At 38.2% G+C, this 23,712-nt stretch overlaps 1 protein-coding gene across 38 annotated transcripts in view; it reads right to left on the reverse strand.

Moving 5' to 3' along the window:
* Positions 1-218: 218 nt before the first annotated feature.
* Positions 219-23,712, reverse strand: part of RIMS2 (regulating synaptic membrane exocytosis 2) — a 621,959-nt gene continuing 598,465 nt past the window's right edge. For 32 of the 38 annotated variants that reach the window (XM_047783459.1, XM_047783448.1, XM_047783463.1 and 29 more), the window contains 5 exons: positions 11,956-12,097; positions 5,461-5,573; positions 5,051-5,152; positions 3,589-3,728; positions 219-3,092 (listed from right to left, as the gene is read on the reverse strand). In XM_047783459.1, coding sequence (XP_047639415.1) covers positions 2,874-3,092; positions 3,589-3,728; positions 5,051-5,152; positions 5,461-5,573; positions 11,956-12,097 — 716 coding nt within the window. In that variant the 3' untranslated portion in view covers positions 219-2,873. The remainder of the gene's footprint in view (positions 3,093-3,588; positions 3,729-5,050; positions 5,153-5,460; positions 5,574-11,955; positions 12,098-23,712) is intronic. The other 6 variants (XM_047783441.1, XM_047783436.1, XM_047783439.1 and 3 more) reach the window with 1 other exon arrangement.

The raw sequence follows: 23,712 nt of genomic DNA on the forward strand, positions 1-23,712 counted from the left end.
AACTTTAATGGTGTGAGCCCCAATTTTTTGGCATTTTAAAGAAGTGCTCTAAGGACTATCTGCTAAGACTAGCAGTCTGCTTCTGTTACGGAGCAGTAGAAAAAAGATGATTTCTTTGTCTTTAAATGATGTGTGGGTTCAGGGAATGGGCTGCAGCAGGCTTAGGAATATGTGGGGGAGAAGAGAAGTCAGAGAAGGCCATGCACACAACATCTGTAAAAGAAAATGTTTTATTTAAAGTGTTAAATACCATCACCAGAATGAATTTGAGTTTTACATTAGTTGGTGTTCATTACAGGACTAATCTGCCTTTTTTTTTCCAACTGGAATTCCCTTTACTTTTAAAACATACTATGTACAGGGCAGCGATGGTCACTGGAATAGTGCTATTTACATGACTAGACCACAAGTCGAGGTGCAGACATGTGAAAATTAAAAAAAAAAATACACCAACTTTAAAATAAATACTGCATAATGACAATAATGTACAAATATTCCATACAGCCATGTCCTTCTTATTAAAATTAGAAATAATTTATACAGGAATATGCACAAAAGATTATGTGACTGAATCTTAGTATCAGGAAAATGGTAAACATTTATTCTAAGGGAGGGTATAGACACTATAGGTCTATTAAATCAATTGTTGCTGGTTCACAAGTGTCTAAATTATTTCAATGATGTTTTATTCATTCTTCTTACAACTTTACCTGGGTCCATCGCAGGTCTCAAATGTCAAGACACGGTCTCGGTGTATTTCATATTGCACCACATAAAGAGAAGGCATTTTTAGTGATACTCATTTTAACTTTTGCACCATATCAAGCATGATTGTGTTTAATGGTCAGCATTGAATTTAAAAAGGAACACAAAAAAGCAGTTTTTGTGCATGGCCTTAACTCAATAAGCAAATGGTATTATGTGGATCTTGTAAGTTCCTGCAAGAAATTAAAATCAACCTTATCAGAACGTGTTAGTTATCAAAGTGTATAAAGGATCAAAGTGTGGGTGGTTCATTACATTGACTACCTTAACCAGTGACTTTTCCTCAAAGTAGGGGAAATTTGACCTTGCAGCACCACCCAATGGTACTATCTGTAAAACCAAAGGCAGGGCTTTGACTTCAGGGGATCTGTGTGTAGACTTTCGGTGATGGCATCAGAGAACTGTTAATAGGCAGATTGACTTTCTTTTGAGTCACCTAAAAATTGGAGCTTTAAAATTATTTGTTGCAAATTTATGTTTGCTATATTTCTTTAGAAATATAATTTGTGAAAAATTGAATTTTACTACAGAAAAGTGACTTAATAAACAGCCCTGTGTTTCCGGGCTCCAAATTTTTAGCAGTGTTTCTATTCACATAGTAAATGTAAATTGGCTAAAGAAATTTAATTAAAAAAAAAAAAAAACCAAAAACCTAAGACCTTCTAGAAATCATACTTTAACCCCTGTATGAATAATGCTGGTGCTAAAATCAAATTAGACATTATAATGGCCACATGATTTTAGAATTCTTCTGTAAACTGAACTTTGAAGGTGAAAATAAAATTACCATGCACTGTACAATAAATTGCAAAAGTTCAAATATCTTCTTTATCAAATACATGCTGACTTACTTTAATTGTACTCCCAAGTCATGTTGCAAAATCCTTTTCAACATGCTTGAAATAAAGAAAGCTTTTAAATTTCCCCTCTTGAGAAATTCATAAATTCAGAAGCATCTACAGCTGCTGAATCAAACATGGGGGGTGTAAGAGACTATCAGGTTAAAAACTTTTAATTTTTTTAGCATAATAGTCACTCCGGTAGGGAGAAAGAAAAGATTAAAAGAGGAAGAAGAGGAAAAGTGAGACGGAAGAAGAAAGATGTGAACAATTTGCACATATTGAACTTTTATAAGATTTGTATATTTAACATGGAAATAAATTGAATATATTATACTTATTTGTCACATAAAGAGAATTTTAAATATCTTCCAGAAAGTATTTTTTTCTATAATGTCTGCCAAAACACAGACTATGATTAGTTTAAAGAATAAACATGGTGTGTCTTTGTATCACCCTGTTGCATTCTCTCCCTTTTTTAAAACCATGCACTAGTGAAATTTATTTTTAAAAATAATATAAATTGTTGAAAATGGCTGATTTTTATTTATTTTTTTGCAAGTTGCAGCCCCAAGAAAATAATTTAAGTATTCAGCTAATCTGTGTCCATGCAAAAAAAGTTTCTTTTATTTCATCCAGTACAGTGTAGCCACAGAATTTTGTTTTTCAGAGTCCAACACATCTTGGCATTAGTGACTGACATGCCTGCTGGAGCTCCGAAGTCTGCCACTGTTCACGTCATCACGTTGGACTGGCTGCTCCTGTCTCCGTCCAGAGGAGGGCTGACGTTTTGTCCTGGACCATTTCTTTGGTCTCTTGCTTTTCACCTGATGCTTCCGAGGACTTCACTCCTTGACTTGTAACATGGCTTAATGGCTGGATAGCTCCATTTCTGTGGCATCACGGGACTTTGGGTCAGAGAAATGAAGAAAAAGGAACAATAAAAATATAAAGGTGCCATTGAAAAGGGCTTTTGCTGCATGAAACTGACTAATTCTTTGAGATTAATCCATGGCTTCAGATTGGACCAAAACTTGAGGGTTACCGAACTCCAAACCTGATAGTTCTTCATAGCTCTGCTCTTTCACCTGAGGGCCTTCTTTAGGGCACAATGTGTGCAACTTCCTCTGAGAACACAGGATCGCTTTGTATCCCTAGAAACAGGCTCAGAAGACACAACGTTAAGCATGCAATGTTACCAGGGTTTGCGACCTGTGATTTTTTTTTTTTTTTGTAACGCTGGTTGCTATGACAACAGTTTTACAGCTGCTATGAACGAGAATAAGAAGGTCCGGTTGAACTTTCCAGAGATGATTGGGAAGCTCTTCTTGTTAGAGGGGCCAAGGTTGGATCTACTAGGGAGGAAGGGGGGAAAAGTTTGAACCACCCAATCACCATGTTGGATAGCTCCAGTTCATCTAAGAGTATCTGGGCCACTCCCATAAAGGATTTGTGATCCATGCGGCCGTAATCTCCCCAGACAATGATCTGTTGACAAAATAAAAACAGCAATGTCAATATAATCAAGTACATAAAAGCTTGTCAACTAAAATACATTCAGTTAATACGGTGACATCAAACATCAAGTTAAATAGCTGTATTTAATTACTGGGATAGATGTCTTTAAATACCAGAATCCACAGATATGTTAGGAAAATTCTCCTGGAGTATTAAGATCATAAGCAGTAAAGAAAAACTGGAGCTTATGGGTGATGGGGGTTTACAACTTGTCACTTTAAAGGAAACAACAATGTGTAGAGCTTTTTTTTTTCCTTTTTCAAATTTTCCATTATGGTTTATTACAGGATATTGGATGTAGTTTCCCAGTGTGTACAGCTCTGTAGCACTGGCCACTGATTTGAAGTTTCCCAAGAATTTCAACTATGAGGAATGGAAAAGAAAGTGACAAGAAAAGATGCTAGGTATGAAGTCTGACTCCATGAAAATACTTTCTTAGGTAAGAAATATATAATTCAGTAAATACCTGTAAAACCTTTCCTTGGGGACTTTCTTCAAAAGATAATAGCTGCTGGTAAAGGGGCTCCAGCGTTTTTCTTGCCACTTTTGTTTTCTTTTTGGCTATGCAGACTCCATTATCTAATAGATACACCTTTACATATGGTGCTTGGGAAAGAAAAACAGAGGACAGTTAAATTAAAAAGTGATGAGCTGTGATTACAGGACACCCAATTGATGGGTGACATTGCAACAGCTTAATCCTAGACCTAAAGTTCTAGCAGTCAAAAATCAATGGTCTTTCTGCCAAAATCATTAGAAACAATAGATGACTATCAGCCATTCAGGTGGTTTTAGGCAATGTGAACATAGCTTCTCAGTTGATTACATAGATTTGCATACCTCATTAAAAAAAGGTGAAATGCTTCCCTAATATTCAGCAAAGATGTCTTACTTCATTTTTCATTCATCAATACTTTAACTAATCGTGCTTAAAATTACATCATTTTATTCACCCATCCCCATAAATCATTTACCTATCACACAAAAAGCTTATTTATTGATGGGGGTGTGGGTACAAGACGTCAGTAGGGTTTGATATAATATGTTCAAATTAGCCAGGAAAAGGAAACTAATTATGAATACCATGGGTTGGAATTTTTCTGACAGTCTTCATAAAAGCATTTTCATGCATTGTTCAAATTGTGGTATTCTTTCTAGCAGAGTCAACTGACTAAGCTTCATGACCTTTATAAACACAACTGTTTTAGTCACCACTGCAGGGTTGTACAATAGGCAATATACACTACAATTTGGAATCTCTGCAAGGATAGGGAAGGTAAGAGATTGAAAGTTACAATTCAGTCAGTGGAGGGACTGAGGGGAGAAAACCAAGTTTCATAATTGTTCTGAACCTTAGATCCAGTGTTCTCTATGTCTCTGCACTATGCATCCGGAATCTGTGGCATTTCCCAAGGCTCTAAGCACCTTAGATCATGACACTGTAGTCCAAAATGTGGCACTGCAATAAAAACTTAGAATGGTGCCTCTCTACACACTACAGGAAGTAAAAAAGTCTTATAATAAGAATGTCCTGCATACATAGGCTTAGGCTACTTTGTATCTATTTTTATTCTAATTTGAGAACTCTAAGGATTCCCTAAGAATTTTGAAGCTCCAGATAAACTGAAGAATAATATAAAACACCCACTACCAAGAAATTCTTACATGTTGCACAAAATGAATTATATAATTGTGATAGTTTTTACTTGCAGTGGTTTCTCTGATATAATGTGTTTAGCTAATGACTTCCACATTACTCTACCAGACCATCCTCCGTGAGCGCTCACTCGGGATAAACACACAAACTACCACAGATAACTGACCTATTAACTAGTATCCTTCATGATCTAAAAACAAAGTTTTCAGCATCGAATCAAAAACAAGGCCATTGAATTATGAACAATAATACAAGAATCTCATGTTTTTACCTGGCAGTGTCTTGGAACCTGGTTTTACAACAAGGCCACGGGCCCGAATGATCTCCACCTCCAACTGTCCCTTTTTGTCCATCATTCCTACCTGAATGTCACCTAAGGCGAGGAAGAAACAAAGAGACCTTAACATACAAAAACGGTGAGAAAAATGCTTATGCCAAGGCCTTGGTCAACATCATTTCATCATTCCCCCACATTATTTTACTGAATTTGAGTAAAATTTTAAATATAATCAATGAAATCTTACTTTAAAAAGCATATAAACTAAATGGAAAAAATCGATCCAAGATTGTTTTTAATAAACTATTAGATCCTCACTCCTGACAATACTGTTAAAGAGCCCATGGAATTAGAGAATGTCTTTTCTAATAATCCAAAAGAACAATCATCACAGAAATTCTTACCCATTGCAGGTGTGGCCAGAGTCTGGCGCCCCACGAGCTGGGCGGGGCCAAGGCCATCCAGAAAATCGCTGAATTGGCTATCAGAGGCCAAGCGAACACCAGGGAAGATGAGACTAAAAGCAAAATAACACATACGATTAAACCTTCAACTCCTCTGTCCACCTAGCCCCCTTCCTGTGTCAGGGGCAGTTGGTATCACTATTTTTTCAGTTTTATTAACTGGAGCCCAATCCCCCCCTGCACCTCTGTGGCTCCCCCTCCTCATCCTCTAGCAGCCCTCATCCTGTATTTCAGGCTTCTGGTTATGTGTCTTTCTCCTGCTTGTCTGGAGAGCATGACCTATGGGTTCTGTCTACAGCACTCAGTACATTTGGGCACTTATTCCATGACACACATTATCTTACTGAATCCTCTTAGCTTCCCTATGAGAGAGATGCTATTATTTAACCCATTTCATCAACAAAGAAAGCCCTTGGATCATCCCCAACAACACATAAACGTAGTTATTTCTTCCATCTTAAAAAAAAAAATCCCTTTCTTTAACCTTACTTCCCTCTCCAGCCTCTGTACCATTTCTCTCCTCAAAATTCCATGAAAGATCTGTCTCTATGTGGTATCTTCAACTTCTTTCTTCTCATTCTCCCTTGGAACTAGAATCAGTTTTTCCTTGCTTTTTTCCCCACTCCACCAAAATTCCTCTTTTAAAGGTTACCTCAAGCCACGGTGGCGAATCTGTTAATACTCAGTACTCATCTAGCTAAACATACTAGGCTAAGTTGACACAACTGATCCCTCCCTCTGCCTCAAAACACTTTCTCCACTTTGCTTCCTGGACCCTCTAGCTGCCTGGTTTTCCTCTTTGGTTATTCTCCTTTGATAATTCCATCACTAAATATTGGGAACTCAATCCTTTGGCCTCTTCTCAGTATGTCCTGATTCCCTGGGCAAGCTCATAAAAGCTCATGGTTCTAAACACCATCTATGCTGATAATACCTAGACTGACATTTCTGGCTTGGCCCTCTCCCTTGGGCCACGGACCTGTACTCTAACTGCTCTGTCTACTCACCTGCTTGAGAGGCAAGTGAAACTCAACTTGTCCCAAACTGATTCTCAACCCCTAAACCAACAAAAAATCCAAACTCTGTTCCTCCCAGAGGATATGCCTAGCAACTTCATTTTAGGAGACGGGATTAAGATGGCGGAAGAGAAGGACTGGAGCTCAACTTCTCTCCTAAAAACAACAAAATTCACAACTAAAGACTGAGCAATCTCCACCCAAATGGACCGGAAACCCATACCCTACTCCAGAAGAAAAAGAGGCCGCCACATCCACAGGTAGGAGGGGTGATTTTGTGATATAAACAACCCCATACCTCCCGGGTGGGAAGCTCCACAAACTGAAAACTAACTGGCTCACAGAGACTCACCTACAGGAGTGAGAGTTCTGAGCCCCACATCAAACCCTCACATGCTGGGATCTGTCACTGGGAGAAAGAGCCCTTGCAGCATCTGGCATTGAAGGCCAGTGGGGCTTGTGCGCAGGAGCTCCACAGGACTGGGGGAAACAGAGACCCCATTCTTAAAAGGCGCACACAGACTTTCACGTGCACTAGGTCCCAGGGCAGAGCAAGGTCTCCGCAGGAACCTAGGTCAAACCTGACTGCAGTTCTTGGAGGACATCATGGGAAAACAGGGGTGTATGTGGCTTATTGTGAGGGAAGGACATTGAAGGCAAAGCTCTCGGGAATATTCAGCAGTTGCCTTTCTTTGGAGGTGGCCATTTTGGGAAAATCTGGCCCCACCTGTCAGTCAGTGTTGAGACCCCCAGGGCAAACAACAATCCAGGTGGGATCACAGCCCCACCCCTCAGTAAACAGGCTACCTAAAGAGCCTCAGGCACACAGCAGCCCCTAATCCCATCCAGAGACTAAGCCTCACCCACCAGAGGGATTAGAATTGGCTCCACCTACCAGTGGGCAGGCATCAGCCCCTCCCATCAGGAAGCCTACAGCAAGCCCCCCCATACCGACTTCAGCCACAAGGGGTACAGACACCAGAAGTTAAGAGAGGCTACAACTCTATTATCTATAAAAAGTCACCACACCAAAAACCTATAAAAATGAAAAGACAGAGAACTATAACTCAGATGAGGGAGAAAGGAAAAACCCCAGAAAATCAGCTAAGCAATGAGGAGATTCTCAGCATCCAGGAAAAAGACTTTAGACTGTCGATGCTGAAGATGATGCAAGACATTGGAAATAAACTGGAGGCAAAGATGGATAACTTACAGGAAACACTAACCAAAGAGATACAAGATATAAAACTTAAGAAGAGATGCAAAATACAATAACTGAAATAAAAAACTCACTAGAAGCAGCTAACAGCAGAATACAGGAGGCAGAAGAATGAAAAAGCGAGGTGGAGGACAGATTAGAAGAAATTACGGATGCAGAACAGAAAAGAGAAAAAAGATTGAAAACAAATGAAGAGAGTCTCAGAGAACTCTGGGACAATGTTAAACGCACCAACATCCGTATTATAGGGGTGCCAGAAGGAGAAGAGAGAGAGAGAGAGAAGGGGATAGAAAAAATATTCCAAGAGATAATAGCCGAAAATTTCCCTAACATGGGAAAGGAACCACTCACTCAAATCCAGGAAGCACAACGAGTACCATATAAAATAAACCCAAGGAGGAACACACCGAGACACATAATAATCAAACTGACCAAAATTAAAGACAAAGAGAAAATCTTGAAAGCAGCTAGGGAAAAGAAATAAGTAACATACAAGGGAACCCCAATAAAGTTATAGGCAGATTTTTCAGCAGAAACTCTGCAGTCCAGAAGGGAGTGGCATGATATACTTAACGTGATGAAAAGAAAAAACCTCCAACCAAGATTACTTTACCCAGCAAGGCTCTCAATCAGATTTGAAGGAGAAATCAAAACCTTCTCAGATAAGCAAAAGCTGAGAGAATTCAGCTACACTAAACCAGCCTTACAACAAATACTAAAGGAACTTCTCTAGGCAGGAAAGAAAAGGTCAGCAACAGGGAACAAAAATTCCACAAATGACAAGGCTCACCAGTAAAGGTATATATACAGTAAAGATACGAAATCATCCATGCACAATTATACCACCAAAATCAGAAATCATGAGAAGAGGAGGGTACAAATGCGGGACACTGGAGATGAACTTGCAATTAAGAGAACAACAACTTAAAACGATGTCATATACATATAGACTCTTACATCAAAACTTCAGGATAACTGCAAACCAAAAATCTACAATTGATACACAAATAAGGAATCTCTGGAGAAGAAATATATCTCATAGTAAATAAGTGCATAATCCACCATGAAGGGGGTCATTTGACATCATTCTTGGAATGCTGAAGTCTCCTTAGATCTGATTCTGATTTCTTCTCCATCAAAGAACTTATGATAATTATAATTAAATAATGCCACTGTACAATTAAATAATACAGTTCTACAATTGTATTATTAATAACCATTTCTCTCCATGGTACAGTGTAAAGTCTATACTGTCTTGTTTGTCACATCACCTAGAATGGTGTAATGCCTTTATTGAAGAATCAATGAGATGATACAAATTGTGAGGACATATTTATATAGTTACACTGTTTTTTAACCAACTTATGCATTTTATATTTTACTTATTTTCAGAGGGTGTCTTATTTTTGTTATGCTTACCAGTTAAGTTATTCTTTTTATATGCTATATAAAATATTTAATGGTATATAAGGGTTTCTTCTTTATAAATTTTAGTTGCATAATATAACAATTTAATGCTAATTTTTAAAGAAAAATTGAAATGTAATAGATAAAACTAAGTGGTAAAGATGAAAGCCATAAAATTGGGATAAAGTATAGAATAAATTTCCTATTTGTCTCAGCATATTTTCCATTCCACTTCTCCAGTGGGAGTCACTTAATCTGTTTCTTAAGATCCATGTTATAATAATCTGTGAATGTAAAAAAAAAAAAAATTAAATAGCAACTTCATTCTTTCAATTGCTCAACCTTGGAGCTTTCTTTCCTTTTTGTTATGGACTGAATTGTGTGCCTCGCACCTTCCCCCGCCCCCATATATTAAAGCCTTAATCTTCAATATGACTGTATTTGGAGATAGGACCAGATACAAAGAGATATTTTCGGGTTAAATGATGTCATAAGGGTGGAGCTCTAATCTAATAAGGCTGATGTCCTTATGAGAAGAGGAAGAGACATCGGGGATATCCACAGACAGAGGAGAGACCATGTGAGGGGCACGGTGAGAAGGTGGCCCCTCTGCAGAGCCAAGGAGAGAGGTCGCAGAAGATATCAAACCTGTAGACACATTGATCCTGGACTTCTAGCTTCCAAAACTATGAGAAAATCAGCTTCTGTTGTTTAAGCACACAGCCTGTGGTATTTTGTTAAGGCAGCCCTAGCAAACTAATACACTTTTTTTTCTATTTGCATCAAGTGCATCACTGAACCTTCTTGGCTCTACTGTCAAAAGACTTCCAGACTCTGACCTCACTAATGCTACCACTCAGCCATCACTTTCTCTTTCTGTATTGCTGCAACAGCCTTCTGAATGATCTCCCAGTTGCCACCTTTACTCTTCATTACCATTGCCATCGGCGTGATCTATCTGTTAAGACTAAAGCCAGATGTCAGGCTGCTGCTCATGATCCTCCACTGGTTTCTTATCCCTTTTTAAGTAAAAAAGCAAAGCCCTTGCAATAATATAAAAGGACAATGAAAGCTGTCCACCCATGCCTCCTGAGTCTTAACTCCTAGTTTTTGCTACTCCTGCCCTTGGGCCCCTCTGCTGCCCTCCCCACTGCTGATGGCAGGCGAGCTCCTGCCTCAGACCTCAACACTGCTTCAGCCTGAAATGTTCTTCCTTCAGACGTTTAATCAAGGGGCCCTTTTCCCCGTCTACCCCACCTAAACCCCACCCTTCTCCTCTATCCCCTCTCTTCCATCTTTTTCTTCTTAGCACTTATACCGCTTATACTATTATATATTTTATTAATTTTCTTGTATATATTAACAACTTTTCTTGTTTACTACCTTATCTGTTTGACTCTAAGGGGAGGGTTTTTTTTTTTTTTTTTTCCTTCACTGATACAGTTCCAGCACCAGAATCATTCCTGGAATACTGTAAGCCTTTGTTAAACTCAATAAATTAAATATTTTAAAAAATTGCATAACTTGCCCAAGTTTCTATAGCACCAAAAAACAGATTAGAATTTAAGCCTATATGATTCTAAAGCCTATGCTCTAACCACCAACTTATTCTTGCTCCCTCATGGCTTATATCCAAATGCATAACAAAATGCCTAGAACACTAGAAGGTATGGAAAATATGTGTCAAATGAATTTGAGTATTATCCCATTTCTCCAACAGGACTCCAAGCATCTGGAGTGCAGGGGTCACAGTGTAAACATTTTAACATCCCCAACAGCATCTAACACAGTGCTTTGCAGTGATGCATGCTCAGCGCACATTTCTTTTTCTTCCCCTTTTAAGACTTCCCTGATTAACGTCCAATCTGTTTCTTCCCTGTGAGCTTCATTTTCAAACGTACAGTTAATCCAAACATTTTTTAACGCTTCCAAAAGTATTCCATGTAATCTTATTTATAAATGTACAGAAACCACATACATCTCTTGTATCCCTATAATTGTGCTAGGAAACTGATCCCCAGGGCATATCATCAACACTCTGCTAGCAGCTCCTGTGGCTTCACATCTGTGAACTGACTACACATATGTTGCTTAAACATCTGATGCTTCCATGATGATGACAGATGAGGTCAGTTAACCCTACTTTCCTCTCCTGATGTCCTTTACACACCCATCTAGGGCCCTGCAGTTAGTTGCTCATTACTATTAATTTGTTGGTGACAGGGCTGTGCAATCTTAATAAATGCTTTAAAAATATCTCAGACAGTGGAAAAGGAAAAGCTACATGATAACTACAGAAAGGAAAGGCTCTCCAATGTTCTTTGTGGATTTCTTTTGGCTATTACATTTATCTGAACTGTTTATTACTGGATGCAGCTGGCTGTGAAGCAGTATTCTATATTTTTTACTGATAACTCATAGAAGCAAAGATTTTAAAAATTAGCATTGTTCACATGGTGTGGGAACACTGCTGATTATTTCTGTGCTTTCATGTACTATTTCAAGGTAGGGCAACCTTTGACTTGCACGTATTGTGACAGTCACATTTTAGCATCTTGCCACGAAAGCAAAACACTTTATCCCCAAACCTATTTCCCTGGATATAAAAAGCCGTATATGTCACATTTCTCAGTGGCAGGTGAGCAAAAGTTTTCTTCGCAGCAAGTCAGCCAGTGAAAATTAAAATGGTGCTACAGGGTATGTGAGATAGCTTTTGTGACAGCCCAGGGGGGGAAGGAGAGCAGCAGGTCGCTAGCAAGGGGAAGAGACCACGGCATAGCCAGCTTCACTCACTTTCCTTCGGAGCTATAGCTGTTCATGCTGCCGTCCGTGGATTCTCGGCTTGCCTGTCGAGTCATCCAGTTCCTCATTTCCACAGCCAAGCCTGTTTCTGTACTTCTCTGGACAGTGCTCCGTAGCTTTTTACCTCCAGCTTCTACACAGACAGACAAACAAAAGGGGTAACAGTTTTATCATCACTATCTGGTAACAAAAAACCTCAGCGAATGCTTTGAGGTCCTCAGATGAAAAGAACTGCATAAATACGAAGTGCTTAAGGAGACAGGGAGAAGAGGGATTTCAAACCATGTCTTGTTGAGTGGGATGAGAATTTTCTAAAAAATCTTTAGGAAACACAAAATACCATTGTTTTATTTCCACTTAAAACAGTGTTCAAACTGGTAACAAAAGGAACAAAAAGGTTCCAGACTCTGTAAAATAAAATAAGCTTTGTTTTCATTGTAATATTTAAATGGAGATTAATTTACACCTGTCTTTTTCTTCTCTTTTTTTGTCATAGTAAAAGAAGTAAGCCTTCACATTTCCAAAGAACAGGTGGTGAGTAATCCTCAATTCTAGTTTTAACTTTCGCACAAAAACCTGTTTTTGTAGGGTGAAAGTATTAGAAAGCAAAGAAAGCCACTCTAAGGAGAAAGCCTTGCCTGATAACAGTGTCACATCTGTTGGTAACTTTCAGAGGTTCTCATAGGGAATGCAAAACCCCAATGACGCTGTATTAAAAAAGAGCTTTTAAATTTGTGGTCATGGATAGTCATGTTCTTAAGGTTCTTTGACAGTCTGGATATAAGGTTTACATATGGAAGCCAATTAAAAGACCAAACAGAACCTGAGTCAAGTAGCACAGATGTGACAGAGGTGAGACATGCCATCCGCAGGGGACAGGAGAAGGGAGCTTTACAGAAGGGGTTTGAGCTGGGCTTGAAAAAATGGGCAGATTGGGAGCTGAGAAACTGAACCCAAATCATCAAAGGTCTTGCATGTTGGAATGTGGAGCTGAGAGGTGACTAAACCTGGAGGATTAGGAGAATGGTTCAAATTACTTGAATCAGTTTACTTCTTGTCAGACCTAAATATTTATTCACATTGACCATGCATATCACTATTACTTGGGGATATGGTGAGCTCATTTAGTGCCTGGTATTTAAAATTTTATTTTAGATCAACAAGTGTTTGGTGGTATTGCTAGTGACTTGTAGAAATCCCTTTCACCAATCCTCTTATAATATTTACTCACCATTTTGAAACACTGTTTTAAATGTCATGTATTCTCCACTTCCAATTTTAATGTACATCAAAATGGCTTTAAAAAGTATATGTAAAATATCTTACCACTGATCTACAACTCAGTTCCATAATCCAAGCCTGATATCTTAGATAACTGACAATAAAACATGTTGTACTGATATGAACTATAAGACAAGATGGATCATTCCCCATTGGTGAGGGGAAGCTTTTCTTTCCAGAGAAATGTTAGTTAAGACATGTAAAAAAGGATACAATTTTAAAATTACCAATTTGCAATCTCCACAGGAATAAATGATTTAAATAAGGCACATCAATGAATGCCAACCCCGTTTGATAAAAGTATATTTATATGAGCCAAAAAAAAAAAATCAGTCAACAAATTAGTTCTACTTGTTAAAGGAAAATGGGTAATTTAATACTGGGAGACCTGGCTACTGCCATATTTATCAAGTGGGCACATTTAATAGCACTAACAGTGGGGCAATCACAGTACCACTTAGAGGTTGGTCCAGAACAACTTGTTAAGTTTTCAAAAAAGAGGACAGATTAACAAGATATGTGACACACCCAATCAGACAAACCCAGAACAAGGGATTCTGTTCAAGAGAATGGCCCTAGTCAGAATCACCGAGGTGAAAATCACCATCAAGTGAGACATACAACTTCGGTGATGTCCAAAAAGGTAGAATGACGGTATGCACAGGAAATGAGATTCCTAAAGGTTTCAGGACACAGCTCTTGCTGTGAAACTGTTTTTCATTTAATGTCTGACGCTGTCCTAGCAAAACTGACTTGAAAATGTGCTCTTACAGGCTGGTGAGAACTAGCCACCATTTGGCAAAGAATAACAATACAGTGAGCATGTAAGCCTTGTGTTTACAGAGTGCTTTTTCGGTATGTCCTTTTTGAAACAACTCTAACAGTCTGTTTTATAGATGCAGTATCCAGTGGGTTACATAATTCACTGGAGCCACAGAGAAACTGAGAGAACCAGAGTTTATACACTGTTCCCTGACTTCAAGTTCTCTGCTATTCACTGGTTTGTTGTCAGAGTATAACTGATGGGTGGCCTGTGCAGCTGTCTATGGAGATGATACTAAGCTAACTCTGCGAATGCTTATGGAAGGCCCGCTAGAAGCAGCTGGTGGGGTGGAAAGAACAGAGCACAGGGAAGAGGTCAGGCCCTGGTGTCAAATTGTTTCTCTTCGACTCCCTACTCTATCATATACTAGCTGGGTGATGGAAGCAAGTCACATCTCTGTGACTCAGTTTTCTCAGACTGTGAAATGGCAATGATAATAATGCCTAACTCATAGAATTTTTGTGGGGGTTAAGGAAAATAATATATTTAAAGTGCTTAGGATAGTGCCTGCTCTGTAGAAAATCTTTAAATATTGGTACTATTTCTACCAGACAGGAAATCAGAAAACACGTATTCGAGTCCAGTCTCTACCCCTGACTAGCTGGTGCTATAGCCTTCTCTGATTCATTCCCTTCTCTTAGTCTCTGGTTCCTTATTTAGAAAAGATACAAAGAAGGGGATGGGTGGCAGATGATTGCTGATCTCCTTTAGCTCTAAGGTCTCTGAGTTTCTGTCATTAATGTATGATCAAGACCAGGATTAACAGCACATACTGAGGAGATAAGGCTACTCATTGGTATCTGATGGAATCAAAGAATTCTAGGCATAAGCTGAGCATTTACAATAACTTTTTGTGGGGGAGCTGTACCTGTGGCATACAGAAGTTGATTGAACCTGCATCACAGCAGTAACGAGAGCCACTACAGTGACAATGCTGGATCCTTAACCTACTGAGCCACCAGGGAACTCCTATAATAGCTTTGCTTTTTTTTTTTTTTTAAGGCTGCACTTGCAATATGTGGAAGCTCCTGGGCTAGGGGTTGAATGGAAACTGTAGCTGGGACCTACACCACATCCAAGGCAACCAGGATCTGAGCTGCATCTGTGACCTATGCCGCAGCTTATGGCAACACTGGATCCTTAACCCACTGAGCCACAGTGGGAACTCCAGCTTTTTAAAATACATCTTTTAGATGTACTTTTATCTGATATATTTATAGACTACTTAAAAAGTATGTATGTTTCAATGCCACAAATCCTTTGTATCACATTCACAATAAAAGTAATTTAACCTAAATAAAATTCATCATGATGATTCACATTTAATGTTTCAAATGCTCTGTAACGTTATTCAACCTAAAAGCTGAATCTATATAACACAGAATGTCTCTATAAAGTAAGTGTAGTAGGTAGAATCCTAAGATGACGCCCACATGTTACTTTCCATGTCAAAAGGGATTTCACAGATGTAACTGAAGGTACTAATCAGTTGACCTAAAGGTAGGGAGATTATCTGAGTGGACCTAACATGTCCACATGAAGTCTTTAAATGTAGAGTCTTTTCTTGGGCTGGTTGCAGAAGTCAGTCAGGGAGATCCGAAACCCAAGAAGGAGTCAGTCAGTGTACCTCTGCTGGCTTGAAGATGGAGAGGACCATGTGGGAAGGACCTGCAAGCAACCTGCAGCACTGCCTAGCTGACAGGAATCAAGCAAATGGAGACCTCAGGCCAATGACTGCCAGGAACAATTCTTCCAACAACCTGAGTGATCCTGGACCAGCGCCTCCAAACAAGAACTTGGCCCAGCCAACACCTTGATTTTTAGACATGTGATACCCTAAGCAGGAACCCAGCCATGGCATGCCATGCCAGACATGTGACCTACAGAAGTGTGAACTAATAAATGGATGCTGTTTTAAGCTGCTAAATTTGTGATAATTGTTGAGCAGTGACAGGCCATTCTTTAGATTTTTGTTAAAATGGGAGATCTATAAAAATGACTTATTGTGACCAACTGAAATTATTTGTAAGAACTCAACAGCCAATGATAAGAAAAAGCATATATTTTAAAAAGTATATATACATATATATACCACATATCATACACACATATGTGATCTCTGTGTGTGTATCAAGATATTTAAAATACTCAAGTAGCCAACTACAGAACTATGTTCTGTAGGCCCAGATCATGCTGTAGAACTCTTAAATCACTCACTCTGGTGTTAGATATTTTAAGCCTGCAGGTAAAAATCAAGTTCTTGAATTACACAACATCACAAGCAGAAAGCAACACAGGAGGTGTCCCTGTTATTCTGCTCTGCTTAGGCTGATGACTCATTTACTTGGCACCCTCTGTATTCAAAGAAAGCCACCTGATTAAATAAATGACCGAAGTGCCAGTTTCTCCTAACAATAGCTGACAACCAGGAAAACACTTTCAGTGACTTGAAAACCAAATCAAAAAGTCCTCTTGCTACTGATTTGAAAACTTTCCTAGGCCCCAAGATGAGACTCACAATCAAATGCCTAACTAATGTCAGGGTAACCTCTTTCTAAATCTTGTGTCTGCAGAACCCATGCTTGCTCGCTCCCATCCCTTTTTGCAGACAGACTTACTTTAGAGTCAGGATTTTCTTGATGTTAAAATGGGAAATGGTTTATGGAAATAGGTTGAAGACAGATTCATAGATTCTGAAAAATGACTTCAATTTTTAGCTCTGACCACACTTTATGTGCTTTGTTTCTAAGTTCTATTTGTGCATTTTATTCAAATATTTTGCATGTATAATTTAAAGAATCCATTTGCATTAGAGAACTTTTAAAATGCATTTAAGATAAGAATTTCCAAAATTACTGATTCACAGCATTTCAGAAGCTGTCTTAGAGAGCCAGTGTATCTTTTTTATTTTAAGTGCTCTTATTGCAGCTATGAGCAAACTGAGGTCCAGAGTGGCTAGTTCCTCTTTAATAGAAGACTTCCATCTTTTCTTTCCTTTCTTTTTTTTTTTTTTTAGTTTTTGGTCTTTTCAATGCCACACCCGCAGCATATGGAGGTTCCCAGGCTAGGGGTCCAATCGGAGCTCTAGCTGCTGGCCTACACCACAGCCACAGCCACGCCAGATCCGAGCCACGTCTTCGACCTATACCACAGCTCACGGCAACGCCAGTTCTTTAACCCACTGAGCAAGGGCAGGGATTGAACCCACAACCTCATGGTTCCTAGTCGGATTCGTTTCTGCTGTGCCACGACGGGAACTCCAAGATTTTCATCTTTAAAAACCAGTAGTAATTTCAAATTATACTTCAGCAGTCTTCTAAATTCTCTAATTCCTCAAAATTTCAAATATAAGAATTGCCTCTAGCACTCTCCCCAACATCCAGGGTGACCACTGAAGGCTTAACTTCCCATCAGTGAATATTAATTATATCAAGACATGAAAAAGGCTGATTTATTTACCTATTTGATCCTTCCAAGACCTCAATATGGGAATACTTATGAGTAGATTACTGTAGTTGTATATAAAACTCATGCACTTATATTTATGCTTGTGAGGGCTTCTTACTGTAACAAGTATAATTCAAATCTCTTAAAACAAAATAGGGACAAATACCTGACCATGTCTTTTGGGCTAATCCAGGATTTGCATTAATAACTAAAATAAGTAGAAATTAATAAAAATTTATAGTTGATTTCCAAAACTGATTCAGAGTTTAACACAAATCCATTTACTCCAACAGTGTTGTCACAACTACTATGAAAATTAGGTAGTTAATAGCTACAATATGGTGAGCTGCAAGTAGAGGTCATAATTATGGCAGACATCAGGGTTATTTAAATATATTCATGTTTCCCCCACTGATGAAGTTTAATATCGTCACATGACTTGCTTGGGCAATACAACATGAGCAAATCTAGTCTATGTAACTTCAGAGTAAAAGCTTTAAATTTAACAATGTATAAAAAGAATTATACACCATGATGAAGTGGGATTTATCCCAATTATACAATGCTAGGTGAGCTTCCAACCTAGTTTGCAGTGCTGGTTCACCTTTCAAAAATCAGTTAAGTAATCCATCACATCAACAGGCTAGAGAAGAAAGATCACATGATCATATCAATAGGTGCAGAAAAAGCATTCAACAAAATCTAACACCTATTCATCATAAAACCTCTCAATAAACTAGGAATAGAGGAGAGCTTCCTCAATAAAGAATATCTACAGGAGCTCCCTGGTGGTGTAGCGGATGAGGGATTTGGTGGTGTCACTGCTGCAGCATGGGTTCTGTCCCTTGCCCAGGAATGTCCACAAGCAACAGGTATGGCCAAAACAATATCTACAAAAAGCTCAGAGCTAACATCATACTTAGTAGTGAGAAACTGGAAGCTTTCCAACCAAAAACAGATACAAAGCAAGAATTTTCCTTGTCATTCCTTTCAACATCATACTGAGAGTTCTAGCTAATGCAATAAGACGACAATAAAAGGAAATAAAAGCTATACAGCTTGAGAAGGAAGAAACAAAGCTGTCTTTGTTAACAGATGGCAAGATTTTCTATGTAGAAAATCTGAAAGAATCAACACAAAAACTCCTAAAACTAATAAGTGATTATAGTGAGGTTGCCAAATTCAAGGTTAATATACAAAAGTCAATTGCTTTCCTATATACTAGCAATGAACAAGTGGAATCTGAAATTAAAAACACAATACCATTTCTATTAGCATCTCAAAATGAAATACTTAGTATAAATCTAACAAAATATGCACAAGATCTATATGAGGAAAACTACAAAATTCTAATAAATGAAACCAAAGAAGAACTAGACAAATGGAGAAATATTCCATATTCATGTATAGGAAGACTTAGTACTGTTGAGATGTCAGTTTTTCCCAATTTGGTCTACAGATTCAATGCAATTCCAATAAAAATTCCAGCTGGTTATTTTGTAGATATTGATAAACTGATTATAAAGTTTAAGTGGAGAGGCACAAGACTCAGAATCACCAATACAATATTGAAGGAAAAAAAATAAAGTTGGAAAACTGACACCACCCTACTTCAAGACCTACTGTAAAGCTACCGTAATCAGGATAGTGTGGTACTGGTGAAAGATAGACAAAGAGATCAAAGGAATAGAATAGAGAGCCCAGAAATAGACCCACATATAGTCAAGTGATACTTGACAGAGGAGCAAAGGCAATACAATAGAGCAGAGATAGTCTCTTCAACAAATTGTACTGGAATAACTGGATATCCACATTTTTTAAAAAAGGGGGAGGAAGAGAGGGAAGCACGAAAGAAGGAAGGAAGGGAGGGAGGAAGGGAGGAAAGAAGGAAAGAAGGAAGGAAGGAATCTATACATAGATCTTAAGTGCTTCACAAAAGTTAACGCAAAATGAATCAAAGACCTAAATGTAAAATGCAAAACTATGAAACTCCTGAAAGATAACATAGGAGAAAACCTAGATGACCTTGGGTATGGTGATAACTTTTTAGATACAAAACTAACAGCATGATCCATGAAATAGAGAATTGATAGGCTGGACTTCAATTAAAATTAAAAGTTCTACTCTGCAGAAAAACTCTACCAGGAGAATGAGAAGCTAAGCCATAGGCTGGAAGAAAATACTTATAAAAGACATCAACAATGGACTAATATCCAAAATATACAAAGAACTCAACAATAAGAAAACAGAAAACCTGATGATAAGATGGGCCAAACACCCTAACAGACACCTTACCAAAGAAGACAGTATATAGATAGCAAATAATCATATGGAAAGGTGCTCTACCTCATATGTCATCAGGGAAATGCTAATTAAAACAACAATAGGATATCAATATATATCTACTAGAATGACCAAAATTCAGAACACTGGATGCTGGCAAGAATGTAGAGCAGTAGGAACTCTCTTTCAATGTAAACTGGTACAGACATTTTGGAAAACAGTTTGGTCATTTCTTATAAACAAAGAGGCTACATACCCCAGACAATCAGAACACCTTGCTCCCATTGTTATTAATTGTTAATATTGTTAATAATAACTAATCCTGATTTAAATAAGTAAAACTAGGCTCATAATTTTTTTTGCAATAAGATCATTCTATTTTTTATTCCATAAAAGTTGAGAGGCTTATCTTTTTGATATTCTTAACACATTTAAATATAAGAAATTATAGCACACGAAAAGATGCCCAATGTTGCTAATTATTAGAGAAAGGCAAATTACATGCCATTTGCAGCAACATGGATGGACCTAGAGATTATCACACTAAAGTGAAGCTAGAGAAAGACAAAAATCATATGATATCATACATATGTGGAATTAAAAAAATGATACAAATGAAATTATTTAAGAAAGAGAAACAGACTCACAGACTTCGAAAACAAACTTATGGTTACCAAAGGGGACATATAGGGAGAAGGGATGGATTGGGGGTTTGGGACTGGCATATGCACACTATTATATATGGAATGGATGGTCAATGGGGACCTGCTGTATAGCACACGAAAGCCTACCCAATATTCTGTGATAACTTTTTTTGGGAAAAGAATCTGCAAGAGAATGGATATGTGTATGTGTAAAACTGAATTACTTTGTTGTACAAAAGAAATTATCACAACATTGTAAATCAACTATACTTCAATGTAACTTTAAGAAATGGAGAAACAAACTACAATGAGTTATCACCTCACAGAGGTCAGAAAGGCCATCGTCAAATAGTCTACAAACAATAAATGCTGAAGAGGATGCAAAGAAAATGAAAACCTCCTGCACTATTGGTGGGAATGTAAATGGTTTCAGCCACTATGGAGTACAGCATGGAGCTTCCTTAAAAAACTAAAAATAGAATTATCATATGATCTATCAATCTCACTCCTGGGCATCTATCTAGAGAAAACCATAATTCAGAGATATACCTGCACCCCAATGTTCATAGCAGCATTATTTACAATAGCCAAGACATAGAAGCAAGCTCAATATCCACTGACAGAGGAATGGATAAAGAAAATGTGGTACATACATACAATGGACTATTATGCAGCCATAAAAAAGAATTAAAGAATGTCATCTGTGGCAACAGGGATGGATTTAGAGAGTATCCTACTAAGTGAAGTCAAAGACAAAGACAAAATATAACACTTACATGGACTCTGAAAAAATGAAACAAAACAGAAACAAGACTCACACTTTGAAAAAAAAAAAAAAGGTTACCAAAGGGGGCAGAGTGGGGAAGAGGGATCAAATAGGAGTTTAAGATGGACATATACACACTACTATATGTAAGATAGGTAATTAAGACATACTATATAGCACAGAGAACTCTACTTCATAGCATGTAATAACCTATATGGCAAAAGAATTAGAAAATGTGTATGCATAACTAAATCACTTTGCTGTATATCTGAAACTAATACAATGTTGTAAATCAACTATACTCCACTATAAAAATTAAATTAAAAGTAAATTAACGGTGATAACTGCCAAAAAATTATAGCTCTCACTTACTCTTTTGGGTGTTGTCAACTTTATGGTACTTTCTTTTTCCTACTATGTGATGTTGCTATTATAGCAAATTAAATGACATAGAAAATTGTTCCCCATGCATTTGGTGTTTTTTTCTTTTTAGGGCTGCACTGATGGCATATGGAAATTCCCAGGCTAGGGGGTGAATTGGAGCTGCAGCCTAGGCCTATGCCACAGTCACAGCAACACAAGATCTGAGCTGCATCTGCGACCTATGCCATAGCTTGCAGCAATGCTGGATCCTTAACCCACTCCGTGAGGCCAGGAATTCAACCCACATCCTCATGGACACTATGTTGGGTTCTTAACCCACTGAGCTACAATGGGAACTCCTGGCCTTTTTTCTTTTTTTTTTTTTTAACTGACTTCACTGTCCTTGGTCATCCATCAGTCTACTGGTATTTGTGCCTGCTTCTCTCTCAAGAATGTACATGAAATATCACCAACCTCTTCTTAACTCTCAAGTTAGCTATTTTGAGGCAGCATTTTGTGGTGAGAAGAGCATGCCATTTTAGAATCAGATGACAGGAGTTCAAGTTTTTAATTTGCAGACTCTGGGAAGGTAACTTCCTTCTGAAGCTCAGAGTTCTTTTGTGTAAATCTGAGATCATGTTTATCCTATGTCATAGAATATATGAAATGTAGTGGTATTTAATGAGTAAGACCAGATACTGTAACCTATGCCAAAAAATTTTGAAAACTGTAAAACGCTATGATGTACAAATCCTCTTTTGAAAAATGAGTAGAATAATCTGAAATTACCCTAAACTTGCAGAAAGAAAACTATACATGGATAAGTGAAGCCTTGCTGGACAAATTGGATTAAGGGGTTGCTTTCCCACACAAACCCTTTGTTTTCAGATACCAAGGTGGTTGCAGTTCAATTGAAAACAAAGGAAGTGGGCAGGAAGGACACAGAGGCTAGAAATCAAGAGAACAAAATCCTGAGCCCTAAAATCTTTGTCCAATAAGGTGTATGGTTGGAGTTACACTCGAAACTGAGTAGAATCAAATAGTGTCTGGAATTTCTAAAGGATCTGTATAGAAAAAAAAAATTACTAGCCCACTTAACAGAAGTCTTTTCAACCCCTAAGGTCACTGCTTAGTTTCTTAATCTGCACTAGCAAAAAGTGGGCTGTGAAAGCTAAGAAGCCTCTTCTTCAATGTAAACCTTTAGTGGCCATGGAGAATAAAGGACAAAGAAACACTTTCCAGAAAACAGAACCAAGGGTCCCAGATGAGTAAACCAAGGAATGTATTCTACTCTCACTCTCTGCCATTCTCTCCAAATGGGATTTGGTAATTCCTATGGATGACTGATTGCTTTGTGTTTCCTATTCTCTTCTTCCAAAATAAAAATTTCTACTTTGGTTATCCTGTTGCTACTGTATGATTTAAATTGGCTATATTAGAGGCAGTGGATGTGTCTTCAGATTTACAGCTCACTATAACATGAAAAGCCACATCTAGATAGGAGGGAGAGGACTGTACATTACTCAAAAATCCTACATTTCAAACTGCATGCAGTAAATGGGTGATATTTTAAGGCTGTCTTTTTAGGGGAGGGACTATGTTCTATATGCCAAAGAAGAATATCCATAGAATTTTAAGTGGCCAAATCTGCAGGAAAAGTTAAAATTAAGAGAGCCATGTACTTTACTTCAGGCTTCTTCCATAGATTTCTTTTTCTTTTCCTGTCTGCTTGTTTATTGAGCAAAGAGGAAAATTACTGAAGAGCAAACTAGTATTTTAAAAAATTAAAAATACGGCATTAGGTTGAACTTAATGGCTTTTTCTCCTACTGGTAATTCTTTTTTTTTTTTTGTCTTTTTGTTGTTGTTGTTGCTATTTCTTGGGCCGCTCCCACGGCATATGGAGGTTCCCAGGCTAGGGGTCTAATCGGAGCTGTAGCCACCGGCCTATGCCAGAGCCAGAGCAACGCGGGATCCGAGCCGCGTCTGCAACCTACACCACAGCTCACGGCAATGCCGGATCGTTAACCCACTGAGCAAGGGCAGGGACCGAACCCACAACCTCATGGTTCCTAGTCAGATTCGTTAACCACTGCGCCACGACGGGAACTCCCCCTACTGGTAATTCTATTATTAAGTGAA

The sequence above is a fragment of the Phacochoerus africanus genome, chromosome 6 (genome assembly GCF_016906955.1).
Source record: "Phacochoerus africanus isolate WHEZ1 chromosome 6, ROS_Pafr_v1, whole genome shotgun sequence".
NCBI classification, from domain to species: domain Eukaryota; kingdom Metazoa; phylum Chordata; class Mammalia; order Artiodactyla; family Suidae; genus Phacochoerus; species Phacochoerus africanus.